The 14,804-nt window shown below is 46.0% G+C and overlaps 1 protein-coding gene across 1 annotated transcript; it reads right to left on the reverse strand.

Moving 5' to 3' along the window:
* Positions 1-273: 273 nt before the first annotated feature.
* On the reverse strand, positions 274-10,700 carry HMGN5 (high mobility group nucleosome binding domain 5). Its single transcript, XM_080624702.1, has 6 exons — positions 9,703-10,700; positions 8,308-8,337; positions 7,784-7,813; positions 6,836-6,886; positions 2,440-2,583; positions 274-1,135 (listed from the first exon to the last, which is right to left on the reverse strand). The coding sequence occupies exons 1-6, from the start codon at positions 9,715-9,717 to the stop codon at positions 1,088-1,090; spliced, it is 318 nt and encodes a 105-aa protein (XP_080480828.1). The 5' UTR covers positions 9,718-10,700; the 3' UTR covers positions 274-1,087.
* Between the last annotated feature and the right edge of the window lie 4,104 nt (positions 10,701-14,804).

Genomic DNA, 14,804 nt, shown 5'->3' on the forward strand with positions numbered 1-14,804 from the left:
TTCTGCAATGTTTCTAAGGAAAGAAGCCCCCTCAAATCACACCTATTAACAGACACATAAAAGGAAAGCAGACGATGCCCTTCAGAGTTTACAGTAACATCTGTACTGCTCAAGGCGTGCTGGACCACACCAAGCATCCCACCTTGGCTTGAGCAAGTACTGAAGTCCACAAGCTCAAGTCTCCACCTGGAAGCTGTTCCCAGCTCTGCGGCTCCTCTGCCATTGCCTGTTCCTATCCCAGCTCCTGAGAGGCTGGCCCATAGAGCCACTTGCACAGCTGAGGAAGAGAGGGGCCCCAGCCCCAGTCGTGCTGTGGCCCAAAGCATTCTGGCTGCACAGGTCCCCTCGGCCCCAAGCCCTGTGCTACTGCAGGAATTCCGTAGCATTCCCGCAGTACGTCTGCAGCACAAGCAACAAACCACAATCAGCTTTTGAGGAGTCTTTTTTATTAAGATAAATCCAGCAAAATTCCTAACAGTGGGTACATACAACCAACCTGCCCTTTTAAAAGAAATGTTTGTATTTCGTTTAAAAACATGATTACACTTTATTTTCTTTTCTTTTTTTTCTTTTTTTTTTTTTCAAAACTGACAAAATAAAATTACATTTGGGAAACAACAGATTTCCAGCTCTTAGGTTTTTTTTTTTTTTCATGAAAATAGCTCACCTTCTTTATAAAAGCAACCCACAGAACCACTGGAATGTTTAACACGGTTATTTGTTTTGAGACCTCCCCACTTTAAGAAACCATACAACACATACAAGGGGAAAATTAAAACCTGGAGTCTGTAAGCATGACTTACACAAAAAGGGACACACTGACAGAAGTCAAAAGCTACCACCACTTATTCTTTCCATGTACCATACAAACTATTACAATCACAAAATTTAAAAACAATGATTTTTTGTTTTGTTTTCTTTGCTAGGGATTTAATTCCCAAGTAACCGAGATGAAGATGTTCCATAATTAAATTCATGCTAAAAAAACCTGCATTTATAAAATAGTTGATAAAAATATTCCTCTCTGTTAACAATACAGCATGGAGGTACGGATACCAAATGATGGAGATATAGGGCAGGGTTAACATTACTCGGACTTGGCTTCCTTATCATCAGATGCTTCAGCAGCTGGTGCCTATAAAAGTGTTTGGGAAGAATAGAAATATTATTGGTAATGCTAATCGGATTCCATTCTAACAAGCATCAAAGCGACTAGTTTGTTAGCACAGACATGGACAACATCTTGTGTGGACAGACAAGAACACACAGCCACTACAGAAAACATCAACGCAACAACATGTCAGCTGAGAAATCTAAAACTTAACACACAGATGAGTATTCATTAATATCCGAGTTAATTTGGGAATGTTAAGTGCCTCCAAAGAGGCAGAAGTTTAGACTGTATTTTAGCTCAGGATCAGTCATACACTAGGGCAAGTTCAAGTCCTCATCTCTGTAAGTCACAGGGAAGTATAAGAATTACACATAAACCCATGATACTTGTCTACTGTCCAAACTTCACGGAAACTGGTTCTCATCTGTTCTCTATAAAAACAGCTGTTACTTTTTAAGTCAGCACATCCAAACAAAGATTCTATCATAGATCCTTTGGAGTACATTAGTCCCATAGTAATTTGTAGCAAAGAAGCTAAAAAGAAGTTTGGTTTTAAAACCGAAAGAAGAAACAGCCTGTTGACTGGATAATGATACTCAACACATGAAGACAGACAACTGCCAGTCAAAAGCAACAGAGAACACAACAGGCTGGTCTGTGCCTACAGGGGCAAAGGGAGCCCGCAGCAAACGTTGCGCTCCTACTATCAGCAAGAAATCTGCTAGGAAGAAGCCACCAGGAGCTGACTGAAGCTTATAGCCAGTCCTAGCCAATGGCAGCTCTTAGGTAAGCAGCTGATACAGTAAGAACCTGTAAGAAAGAGGCTTGCAGATCAAGAGACAAGACCGAGTTTGTTTTGCAGATCTCTCGTTGAATTGTTCTGAGGCGAAGAATTGTTTTAAAGAATTGTGTAAAACTTAAAACCAGATTTCTGGCACAGTACCAACCCGTGCTGAGCAGAAGAGGCAATCCAGCAGCCCAGAGAGGCTATGCATAGTCAGCTCAGGGTTAGACAGCAATCTGACTGAGCTCTATTGTTCCCCAAATATTCTGCATTGCTCTTGTGCCAACCCCAAGAGGGGCACTACAACAGCACAGACCACCTGTGGAAGGGCTCTAACATACAGCAGGACTGAGTCTGAAGGAGAATGGTACTCTTTCAGGCTCTCCCTGGCAGTTGCCCTGTGTAGATACTGCAGCTTGTCTGCCTGTACAGGACTGCAGTGAAACACACCTCCTTCTGACAAGGAGGCCCAGCCGTTAGCTCCTGCAGCTCTATTACCAGTACATCTGTGTTTAGTCCCACGTTTACTGTAGCTAAATACCTCATTAGTTTTGGTATCTCCGTTTTCAGAGTGGTTTTCTTCTTTCGCATCCTCTTGTTTAGTTTCATCTTTGCCTTTGGCTCCTTTTTTCCCTTTTGTTGCTGCTTTTTTGTCCTCCTTTTTATCATTTGCTGCCTTTTCTTTCTGTTAAGAAAACAGACCGTGATATGGTTATGCTACATTCCACCGTGTACATCCGCGTGAGCACCTTCGAAGCTCCAAAACAGTCTACACAACCTCCTTCTACTCACTTAACTTCCTATTGACAAAGACGAGATCAAAGTTCCTAAGGAGAAGTCCTTCTGTTCTGTCCTGAATGTGCTACTTGGAAATACGTAATATAAAAGCAGCCATGGCTGGGGTTAAAAGAATTCCTATTTTAAATAGGCATTCAATTAAATTAGCTAAAAAATGTTGAACTGGCCTGTATTTCTGCTGTGCTGCTGAAAGACATACCACAGAACAAAAAGAACATGTACAACTAGTGGAAATACCAGAATACTTCAGATGTGCTATTAATGCCTATTTAGAAAACTGTAACAAAGCTGTAGTCAAAGGACTTTCCCCCTTCCCTGCCAGAAATATTCCTTACTATAATAAGCCACTTGTGTGATCGACAAGTTGGGGGCTCAACAGCATTACTTCAGTAACAAGAACTTTGCATTTATTATTTAAGTGCAGATTCTCATACGTGGATCAGGCTAAATCAAAGCAAAACTTGATGCTACAACTTTGGTAGCCAACAGTTTTCTATATGGCAAGGTCAGATCCCAACCCCAGTGCAGTAATGAGCACAACTCTCATTAGTTTCACTTCCAAGGATCTGCCTCTTGCTGCCGCTAAGTAACCGCACTAAGCAAACCAGCTTAATTCCTCGCTTGATTAACCTAGTTCCAACAAAGGAACCATAAGTATCTGCAAAATTACTGCTCACAGGGAAGCAAAGATAACAGATTACTGAATATATATAGAGCTACTCACAAGATGGAGTTGCCTCTGTGACTAGAAGTTACAAGAAGTACACTTTCTTATTTCAACACCTTATCAGCGTACAAAATTAATTCATATAAAAAATTAGCTGCTTGCTAAGGGTTGAACTTGGATATGGAATATAATAAGGAGCAGTCACGTAATTCTTCCATGATACTGATGATTAAAAATTCACCAAAATTAGCACCACATCCTACAATACTGCAGAAAATTTAAGACGGGAGGTTAGCAGCACTCGAATGGGTGAGGGTCTCTTTCCAGTCTAACCTCCTGCTCCCCAGTCTGACCTTGCTGAGGGGTTTCAGCCCATCTGGGAAACTCTACTGCAATACAGTGTTATAAGTCCTCTTCTCCCAGGCCATGCCCACTCCCAACAGGCCTCTCCTCATCCCTGGGGACTGATTTATCAGCGATATGGAGTGGATCTTTCCAAGAGAAGGAAGAGTCACCAGAGGAGGAAAGAAAAAACCATGCCTCCACTCAATTCTTTTCCCCTCCATTGGCTGAACAGTCCTCCAATACTGAAGACAGGCAGAAAAAAAGGGAACTGTCACAGTAATATCAGCCCCCAAGTATTGGTACTGTTTGGCAGTAAGATTTAAAACTGCAATACTACTGTGGTGCTGGTTTGCTCTCTGTCACTTGAACAGATCTCATCAGACCTTTGAAGCACAAGTAAGGAGTCCACTGTGAAGGGTTCCTCCCGCAGCATCAGTATGCTCCATACTCAAGAGCACAGCTGTGTTAGTTACTTGCTCTTCCAATGTAAGCCATAAAGGTTTTTTAAAGGCTTGGGGGCCTTTGAAGAAGGGTGTCTTTTCCTTACCCCATCAAAAAAAGACAACGAAGTATTAACAGAGCTAAAACTGTAATTCTCTGTAGCCTGCTCTTTGCCAGTAAAGCCCCTTTTAAGAAAGCATTTGAGGAGAATACACAGAAACTGGCTTCCACAGCTGGACTGACTGGAGAGAAAGTGTCTGGCAGCACACAGCTGTGAGCGAGGATTCCAGGATCTCTGCTCTGTCCTGCAAGATCTGAGATTTCTGGAACATGGTAACAGTTATTCCGTAAGGGATCAAGTCGCCTTCCACAACTGAGTGAGACCAGGAAAAAAATACCCAAGGAAACAATGTTATTTTTCAATTTCCGAGCTCCTTCCATCCTCTCAGCTAGTTCTGAGCTAATGCTATTGTATTATTTTTTCTATACAGATGGCAACATCAACTCAGCGATAAGGTCATGTGTTTTACACAGGGATAAAACTTTCTTTCCCAGCTATTTTTCAATATGTCTGAGTTTAAAAGGTGGAATCTTTTCTGACAGACAAATATAAAACATTTAAAGAACCTGGAGGTTGTAAAGTAAAGCACTTGGGGGAAACAAGAATTAAAGATGCCTGCTCAATACTTACTACATAACCTTTTACACAGATATTGATCTACCAGATTAGGAGCTCTTAGAGAGCCAAAAATACAGCTCAACTATCCTGACCTCAAACCAGCATGACAGCCAATGCTTTCCAAGTCCAACGGGGGTACCCTGTGCAGGGCAATGACCAAGGCAGCACTCCCAACAGAACTAGACTGCCTACAAATGCAGAGTGAAGCCACACCATACTGCTTGTGCAGTAAGGGACAAAACTAAGTTTTGAGAGTCCTTAACTTCATAGAACCATAGAATGGTTTGGGTTGGAAGAGACCTTAAGGATCATGTAGTTCCACTCCCTGCCACGGGCAGGGCCACCACACACTAGAGCAGGTTGCTCCAAGCCTCTGTGTCCAACCTGGCCTTGAACACTGCCAGGGATGGGGCAGCCACAGCTTCTCTGGGCACCCTGTGCCAGGGCCTCAGCACCCTCACAGGGAAGAGCTTCTTCCTAATATCTAATCTAAATCTACCCTCTTTCAGCCTAAAGCCATTAACCCTTGTTTTACCACTACTCCCTCTTATAAAATGAGTTCTAAATGATTATTTTCACAACTTTTAAGATTCAATTAATGCAGCTTCCGTGTACAAACCCTGAGATGCTGCCACAAAAACTGAATGTAAAAAAACTGTAAAACAGAAAATACTAACAATGTGTGTTATGTGCAACTGCACTGACCTCTGCACAGGTCACCAGCAGAAGCTGAGGTCTTTCAGACCCCCAAGCCAGCTCTCTGCCACTTGGGCTGGAAGAGCAACCACCCATGTTTGGCTCTCTTCCTCCCGGGGGAGCAGCCACTAGAGGGAGATGCAATCCAGAGCTTGACAGCCACAGGAATGCAGGGCAGCAGGGTTCCTGGATTCCCCTGCCCTCTGGAATGGCATCCAGAAATCCAGCTGCACCACAGAGACGCCAATGTGAAAAACTTGCTTTACGCAGCACTGCGGTTACAGAGCTGAGACGTGGGGTCCCCAGAACTACAAGCTGGGTTCCCCACCTTGTCCGTGTCTCATGACATCTCTGCTGCTCAGTACAGAAGGCCTTGGAGGTGGAGTAGTTTTCATCACCTGGAAGCCTGATGTGCCATATGCTATTGCAAGAGCTTTTAAACATACAGAGCAGACCTCCTGGTCCACAGCACATCAACCCCTTCTGTAACTATAGCATCTCCTGCACCTGTGACTCACTCGTATGACCCGCTGAAACCACAATGGAAAATGTACGATGGGAACAGGCTAAAAAGAACACTAAAGTGGGGGCTGGGGGGTTTTGTTTGGGGTTGGGTTGTTTGGGTTTTATTTGTTTGGCTTTTTCCCAGCTGCAAAATCCTCATGCAATCTGCATATTGACAGACAGACCTAAAAAAAGCACTCCAAGCTGTGACCGCTGGGGGAGTTTGGCAGAAAAGGGGCATAAGGAACACCTCATGGATTGCACAACTGTCCCCTTTTAAATTTCAAACTGTTCTTTCAAGGCAAAAACGAGCTTTAAATAGTTTCTTTTTTAACTATACTGTCAGATATGCCAATATTTTTGACATTTCCAAATATATCCAGCTTAAGAAAATGGGCACGTAGAACTTTATCTCCAGATTAAAATCCTATAAGCTGATAACTAACTGAAAAACATGCCTTTCAATGAAAACATGGTAAGAAACTGTAATTAAAAACATGATTTTGAATGCTTTCTCTAACTGACTCTCCGATCCAGCAATACATCACATGAAACTTCAGAATGGCCTTGCCAGGCAAGCAGTAAAGCCTCATCACAACCGATTTAAAACCTGTTCAGTTTACCACATTCCTTCATTAGGAACTGGATAAAATTATCCTTACATCTTTCATGTTCTTTTAACTCACTTAAATCTTTAAAGAAAATGATGAAGAAACAAAATGGCTAGTTGTGGATGGGGTTTTTACCTCTATGAACACCTTGAGAAAGAGAAGTACAACTTCAGTTCAAGAGATCTTGAACACTTACCTTAGGTGCTGCCTTTTTGGGCTTTGGCTCCGGTTTAGGTGGAGCAGGTTTCTGCACAAAACATACACAAGAAACAGTTAGACAAATGCTATACATGTTTTAGTAATATATTGGTAACTTCTGGAATCTATAAAACAAAAAGTAGTTTAGAGCTGACTGCTTCCTTCTGTATTACAAAGAAAACATCAGAGACAGATCAGCGTGTTTTGTTATCCAAACCCATGTCTCCACGTCTATGTTATGGTAGTCACGGTACAGATGCTGATAGTAGTAGTAAGTGGATCATTACCGTGTCTGGGTGTTACTGTCTACTGTGAAGGCAAGTGTGTGTCAAAAATAAAGGTATTAACATTTGGACATAACTCTATGTATGAATACACAGCTTAGCTGTCACTAAAATTAAGTACTTCCTCTCTTAAATACCAAACTTGGCATTTCCAAGATGGCTTAAAAAAGGGCTGGGTGCACTGAGTGTCTGTAGAAAAGGCTGCCAAGAGCCTGTTTAAGGCTGTGACTTTGGGCTGAACCCACATGACAGATTTACACCCTCTAGGTCTCAGTTTACCCAACAGCTGGGCCCATAAATTCATTGGGCAGATTACAAGTATAAGAAGAGAGCAGGTAATTTATGGAGCTATGAGCAGGTATTTGCATGGAGAAGACCCACAGAGAACAAATGCATCTTTAAATCAGTATCCCTTGACTCTGGATACTCATGCATCCAGACTGAATGTTAGCTAACACGTGTATAAAGTAAGCCTGTAAAGTGTTGATGCTCAAGGACTAGAAACAGAGAACGGGAATTTTTTCTTTTAAATATTGCAATACTTTAACCATGCCTTTCACAATATTGGTGGGGAAAAAATGAAACAGTTTCTTTATAACTGTCCCCTAGAACTTAGCATCCTACGTGACTGTAATATGAAAAGCATAAATAAAGATACTTACAGCGGATAGTCTAGCTGACCTTCTCTTTGGCTGTGTAAAGAGAGACGTGTCACTAAAACTCAGGGAGCATATACAGCAGTGCTTTCTCAGAACTACAACCCACAATAAAATGGCACTTTGAAGCCCCACACAAATTCTAGAACTTACTAAATTACGGCCATTACGGTGATGACTTCCCCAAAGCGCAGCTTCGTTCAATAGTTTTCACTCCATGCTACCTCCCTTTTACCCTACTGTAAGTAATAAAGTTTCTTTACTTACAGGAGTGGTGCCATAAAGACTCTTGTCACTGAGCCACTGGCTAAAGGGGACATGTTCCTGCTGGACCCAGTGGAGCCACTGGCTGCAGCAGGGACACCCAAAACCCACCTGAGGTGACAAGTGAAGGGATGGGCACAGGCACCCCAAACCCACCCCTGGGGGCTGCAGGCCATGCACAAGGCGTGGGGGGCCTCATAATTTATGTGGAGCGCTACCCAAGTTCTTGGAGGAAGGGGGACTAGCATGGAAGAAGCAGCTCCTACCTCCTCCTTTGCCTCGCCTTCAGCTGGAGCCTGCAAGGAAAGCAAGAGACCGGGGTGAGGTGGTGTCGCCACCCTCTGTGGCCACCTCCCTTACAGCCCTGAAGAGAGCCCAGGGATAAGCAGGGGACACCCGGTGCCACGCTGCAGACATGAACCGCAACGCCTGACTCCCTTCCCTGCTCCTACGGCGTGAGGAGACCGGTATCTAGCGAAGGAGAACGATGGCGGGACGCCCCCCCCCCGGACTACAACTCCCACAATGCCACGGGGCCGCCGGGCTCACGTCACCGCGCCGAGGCGTCGCCGCGTTTAAAAAGTTCCCGCCAAATTACCTGCCACAACAAGGTCGTCGCCGGCTCCGCGCAAGGACAATGCCGGACGCTCGGTACCGACGCGATCGCGGCCGCTCGCGGGGCTTCGGCCCGGTCCAGCCGCCCCCGGCCCAACCGCAGGTTGGGCCGGGGGCGGCTGGACCGGGCCGAAGCCCCGCAGGCGGCCGAGGAGCCCGACGGGTGGGGGGCGGCCGCACCACCGCCTCCTCCTTCTCCTCCTCCCTCAGCCGCGGGGCGCCAGGAGCGAGCCCTCAGGGCCGAGTGGGGCGGCCGGGAGCGCCCAGCCCCTGTAGTGGCGGATGGCGGCCTCGGTGCCCGCGGTTGAGGGGAGGAGTGAGGAGGGTCGGGGATAGGGCGGGGGGGGAAGAGGAAAGGGAATAGTCGGTCGGTGTTGGCCTCGAAGCCAAAGTTCCTAATTATGGTGGTGAATCCCTTCCCCGCTTTCCTTCAAGGACAGTTTCAAATTCTGCGCCGCCTAATGGCTCCAAATTACCATTGCACAACCATCTGGTATGACAAGAAGTGGGAGGAAAAAAAAAAGGAGAACAAAGGCAAACGCAGGAGAAAGAAGCACCGTTTGGACCCAAATCCTCCCGGGGAAGGACCCGATCTGCCCTAAAATACCCTCGGAGGTGCCCGGGAGGGTTGGGACCAAGGTTTGGGCGGTGGGTGAGCGGCAGAGCCTCCCGCGCCGGGCTGTGCTCTCTCCACAGGGGCAGCGGCAGCACCATGGCTGTTTGTAATCCAGCATGGAGACACTGCTCAGCCTCCTCCTCGCCAGCGAAAACGGCCCGAAGTGAACTCGCGGCCTCCCTTTGCCCGCGCCGGGTAGCCCCACACCCGCCGCAGACCTTCTCCTTCCCGTCCCCGGCTCCGCTTTAGGACATGCACGGGAAATTAAAAATGCACAAAAAAAAAAAAAAAAAAAAAAAAAAAAAAAAAAGGGAAAAACTCCAAATCCACGCACACGCGCGCGCGCAAAACCCCGCGGATAATTCTGCGAACGCCGCTTTAATCGCTCCCCTTCTCTCTCCCCCTATTTTGTCCTTATTTCCGTACTTACCTTTCTTTTGGGCATAGTTGCACCTTAATAGTTGATTGCAAAATATATAGATCTAGATAAGATATAAAAAAAATATATGTAACCACCGGGAAAAAAAAAAAAAAAAAAAAAAAAAAAAAAACCCAAACTGTTTCAACCGTTCTGCAAAATTGAACAAAAAAAAAAAAAAGGAAAAAAAAAAAGAAGATGTATAAAAGGGACCAAGAGTTAATTGCAGCAGAAACTGAACAAAAAAAAATCCCCCCCTCTTTATTGCAAACAGTAAAATACACCAACACGCAACCAAACTGCATGAATGGGGAGCGCGAGATGGGCCCAGCCGCCGACTGACGGCCGCGCCGCCCAATGGGCGGCCGAGCAGCGGCCCGGGGAGGCGGGGCGAAGGCGAGGAGGGGCGGGGCGGCGGCCGCGGCGCGAGCGACGCTGGCGGGCGGAGGGACGGCGGCTGTACGCTGTCTGCGCAGCGCCGTGGCCTAAAGCGCGCGGTGAATACGGCGCCGCCGCCGGAGGACCCAGCGCGGCCCGCGGCGGGGGCGCGGGGAGACAGCGGGGTCGGATACCCCCTTACGTCCCCAGCCTGCCGCCTCTCCGAGCGGCCCCGCCGCGTCCTGCCCCGACGGCGGCGGATTTTCACCCCCCCAACTCTCCTGTCTTTGCCCCCGCCTCCTTCTCCGCGTTCCCCCCAGAGGCCGGGAAAGAAACTTCCCCGAAAGTTACCACAGGCCGCAGGACGACAACATGGCCGCCTTGGCGGCGGCCCTGGTCTTCCCGCCGCGCCGGGGGGCCGCCATGCCGCGGGGCGCTCGGCCTCGCCACCGAGAGCGGGCGGCGGGAGGAGCTGACCGGCCCGCGGCGGCCAACGCTGCCGCCCGGGCGGTACCTGTTGGAAGGGGTCGCCGCTCCCCCGTGTGCCTCAGCCCGCGAAGGGGCTGCGGCCTTTGTCCGCCGCGGCCCTGCCGGGTAGAAGCGGGGTGACCGCAGAGTGTAGCAGCCTCCGGGGCCGAGCAGCGGCTGAGCAGGGATTTTCGGGACCAGGTTGGGCTTTGAGGTGCCCTTTGGTCTGTCAGACCAGAGCTGAGGCAAGTGAGATCATCCGTGGAGCTGGGCCTAGAGTCTGAGGTAGGCCATAAGGTGAAGCCTCGGACTTGTGCAGGGATTAAGGAACATTCGCTCTTATTTACATTGTAGCTAATGGTGATTTCTGTCAGGGTTTCCACCATGTTTTTGAGTAGGGAGAGCAAAAGAGGTGTATTAATACCACCTTAGGAGCAAAACACTTGGTAACTAAGACTTAAAGCAGGAGCTGCTGCTCTGAAATTTGACTATTCCTCCCAAAAGCCAGTCTCATCCCTTTCTAAAGCCTACAATAAAGGAGATTCTGCAGTCTTCCTAGGTGGCATTTTGCAGCACTCAACTGTCCTTAAACCACAAGGTTTTCCACAGCATCTAAACTGTACGTTGATTGTGAATTTATGTTTCTTTGCCCAGTGTCCAGCAGATAAAAAGGACAATTAATAAGCATCAATTTACACTATCTTTTTAGATCCTGTGTCATTGCACATAATATTGCCATATCCGCTGTTAAACTTCATTTTTCTGGCTGAACAAATTCTCTTAGGTGTCATGACCTCATAGGCTGCAATTTCTAAACCTTTTCTCATTCTCTGGCTGCTCTGGACTATTCAACTTTGCATTCGTCTTTACACCTCCACCCCATAAGCAGGTTGATCAGGTAACCTACCTCAGTGCGGCATTTGCCAACTTTGCAATAGCCTCACCGTGTCGGTTCAGACTCTTCCTGATCTCCTGTAATCCCCAGATCCCTTCCAGTGCTGCTTCTGAACATCTGTTCCCCCTATTCTTGGCAAATTCATGGTGACTCTCTGGTTTGTCACTTTTTACATTACCTCATTCTGAAAGGGTTTGTATGCCAATAGTTCATTACCTTCCTGGACTTCGGAGTTGGACTGCGCAGTTTTCCATGCTTTCCCTTTAGCCAATGTAGAACCATCAAATGCCATGATTTTTGACTGGCCTAAACACTGGGAAGGGCATTGTCCAGGCACCTGTGTAACTGCATAACCAAATACAACTTAGTCTCTTCTTTCCTGCTGCTACCTGTTGCTATCATCTTCCTAAAAAGGCTGTGTGGCAATTTACCTTATTTGGAGGCTGAAGTGAGGAAGGTACAGCTTTTCTCTGTGTGTGTCTTCCTATATTTGTTCCTCTTTTCTGTCAGTAAGAAGATTTTCTTTTGTTTTGCTTTTCCTTCCAGTGTGTATAAATAGAGCATATTCTTGTATCAGTGGATTTTTTTTCTCTCTCATTACCTGTTAATAATGTCCCCTTCAAGTTCTCCTAATCAAGATTTTAAATAGCACTTTCAATAGTTTTCTCCATCTGCTGAACTAGAAATTGTCTGAAACACATTTTGAGAGCTCTTGGTCTTCTTTCAAGAGCAAGAAGTTCAATAGCAATACTTTCAATAGCAGAAGTTCTTCATTACCAACAGGGTTTGTGCTGCTCTTGCTTTTGTCAGTGACCTTGAGAGGTTTCGCCCCTCTCCCTGCAGTTATTGTTTCATTCTTTGTGTATAGTCTGCGAAGTCTTTGCGGAACTTTTGTGGAAAAGGAACAGCAATTTGGTGAAGAGTCTGTCAAGATCTTCTGAACAACTTGCTTGACAGGTAATTTGGTTGAATGCTTGGATCAAAATGCACACTGCAGATGAAGCACAGATTTAAAATTCACTACCAATATTTGCATTCTATTTGCAGGAATGTCCTGCAGAGGTGGAAAGCCTGTTCCTGATCTGGAGAAGATCTGTAGTACTTGATGAATGTTTTCCTTGATCACCCGCCTGGCCTGAAGCAGATCAAGGTATTCCTTAATAAAGGCAAAATACACCAAAGTCACTCTTAGGTGGCTGACTTCTAGCCTTCCCCAAATAGGCGGTTAGATACGTTGCTTTCTTACTCCTTTGTGCTAAAAATCACTAAAGTTTTGAACATTAGGAGATTCCACCACAGGATCTCAGTGCTCTCACAGATCCCACAGTCATGCTCTTCAGGCCCAAGGCATTTTACTCCCTGATTCATTCATCTCTCATGCATGAAAACTTGGTCCTACTGAAGGGGCAGTGATTGTGCTGCTCTTCAACACTGCTGTCTCTGGAATCAGCAGGGTGGCAGCATGGTGATGGCACAGTGAGGCTGCCGTCGCTGCCATGTGAAATCTGCTGTGACGCCTCCTGTTAAACCAGAAGCAGGCAGGATGTGGGCTTTGGACACATCCAACCCTCAGCCTGGTTCATCTGACTGTGCAGCAGCCCCACAATCATGGGTTCATAGGCAAGGGAATTGGGATTCTGTGTGTGCTCATAGTCATGGCACATACAACAAGTAATATTAATACATCATTGTTTTGTGGCAAAATATTACAAAACATATTTTCCTGTTACGCATTTGAAGTGTCCTTTGGCCTTATTTTATATAACTTTTGGGATGAGTGGATTATCGATCTGTAGAAGATGTTTGTGCTTGGTTAATCTTACAGTTTGTCCTGGGTGAAAATTGATTTATGTCTCAAATTCAGTATTGATTGCAATGAAACATTTAGCGCTTATTAATTTGGGAACATGAGGGTGTAACTCTGTTGGTTGGTTTAGGATTCTCATTGACTCTGTTCATCTTTACTTCAGTAAAATCTTTGGCTTAGCTACAGCTGCCTAGCTGGTCCGTGACAGTAAAGGGATGACTGCAGGCACCAAAGTAAATGGAGACTTTTATTAAACAGATAAAATACACATTAGAGGTTTCAGTCCATTGCAGTCAGACAAACTGACTGTCAGCAGCAAGTCTTTCTTTTAGTTACTTCTTTCTTCTAGTTTTGGTTCTTTTAAAGAAGTTGTAATGCGGAAAAGCAGTCAAAGCTAAGACTACTACTAAAATGAAGCCAGAAAAAGCACAAAAGAAAAATGGGTAGTTTTGTCAGCTGTTCAGTTGCCAACCTGTCTTTTATTTGCCTTTTCTTCCACAGTTCTTGCATGGTGTGTGCTGCTGTACAGGTCTCAAGTGCATGATGGATGCCTGTACGGTAACAATTCTCTCTCTTCAAAAACAGAGGATGTGAGAAGAGAAAGGCAAGTCAGAAGAGTGTCAGAAGTCACGTGTGTGGGTGAAGTGTTGCTAGTTCCTGGCCTTGCATGAAGCATTGCATGGAGTCCTGTCCCCAGAACTGCCTAGAGCTGTGCCTGGCAGGAGGGTCAGAGGGATGTGCCTTTAGTGCAAGGTCACACAGTGACAAAACCTGCAAATGCCGTACTGGGATGTGTAAATAATACGATGCTTAAACCAATAATAACTTGCAGGGAGCTACAGGCAGGATTTGTCTACGCAAAAGCAGATGCTTACATTTGAGTAAGTTGTCTGGACTCCCTCTCTTGTCCATGGAGAAAAGCAGGCACCTTTGGGGTCTGGTGCACTCCATTCAAGGACAGATGTTCAATCTGGCATTATAAACCAGAAAATATATTTTCTCACCTATCACAAGGGAGACTAACAGGTTCAGTGACTTCTCAACACAGAAATAATTGGAAGTCTACTGCTACTACTGTTATAAAACACAGTTTTCACTCCATCAGCTCTAACTGAAGAGAGATGAAGACAAGGGAGGCTCAGTGGCAGAAACCACAACTGCATTGGGAAATGCCCAATGTCTCGATGTAGACCACAGAGCTGTTATGTCTGAGGCTGAAGGGTCAGACATTGTTAGCAACTTTTTACGGAGCAGCTGGTCAGGGAAGCCATGAAAGGAGAAGCAATTCTTGACTGCAGGCAGAGAACAGGACCTGACTACTCAGTCTCTGAATCAGTGACCATTACATACTTAAGAGTCACCATGCTGATCAGAGCAACAACAGCTAAAGAAATCTCTTGTTCTTAATTTTGGAAAGGGGAACTCCGTAACAGCGAGAAGGCCTCTTGAAAAAAGCTGAAAGGGGTAGGTAAAAGGGTAAAAGGGGTTTACGCGGTATGGAGCCAACTGAAAGACATCACATTGCAAGCTCTGACCAAATGCATGTCCTCTGTCAAAGTATGTAAG

The sequence above is a fragment of the Psittacula echo genome (assembly GCF_963264785.1).
Source record: "Psittacula echo genome assembly, chromosome: 8".
NCBI classification, from domain to species: domain Eukaryota; kingdom Metazoa; phylum Chordata; class Aves; order Psittaciformes; family Psittacidae; genus Psittacula; species Psittacula echo.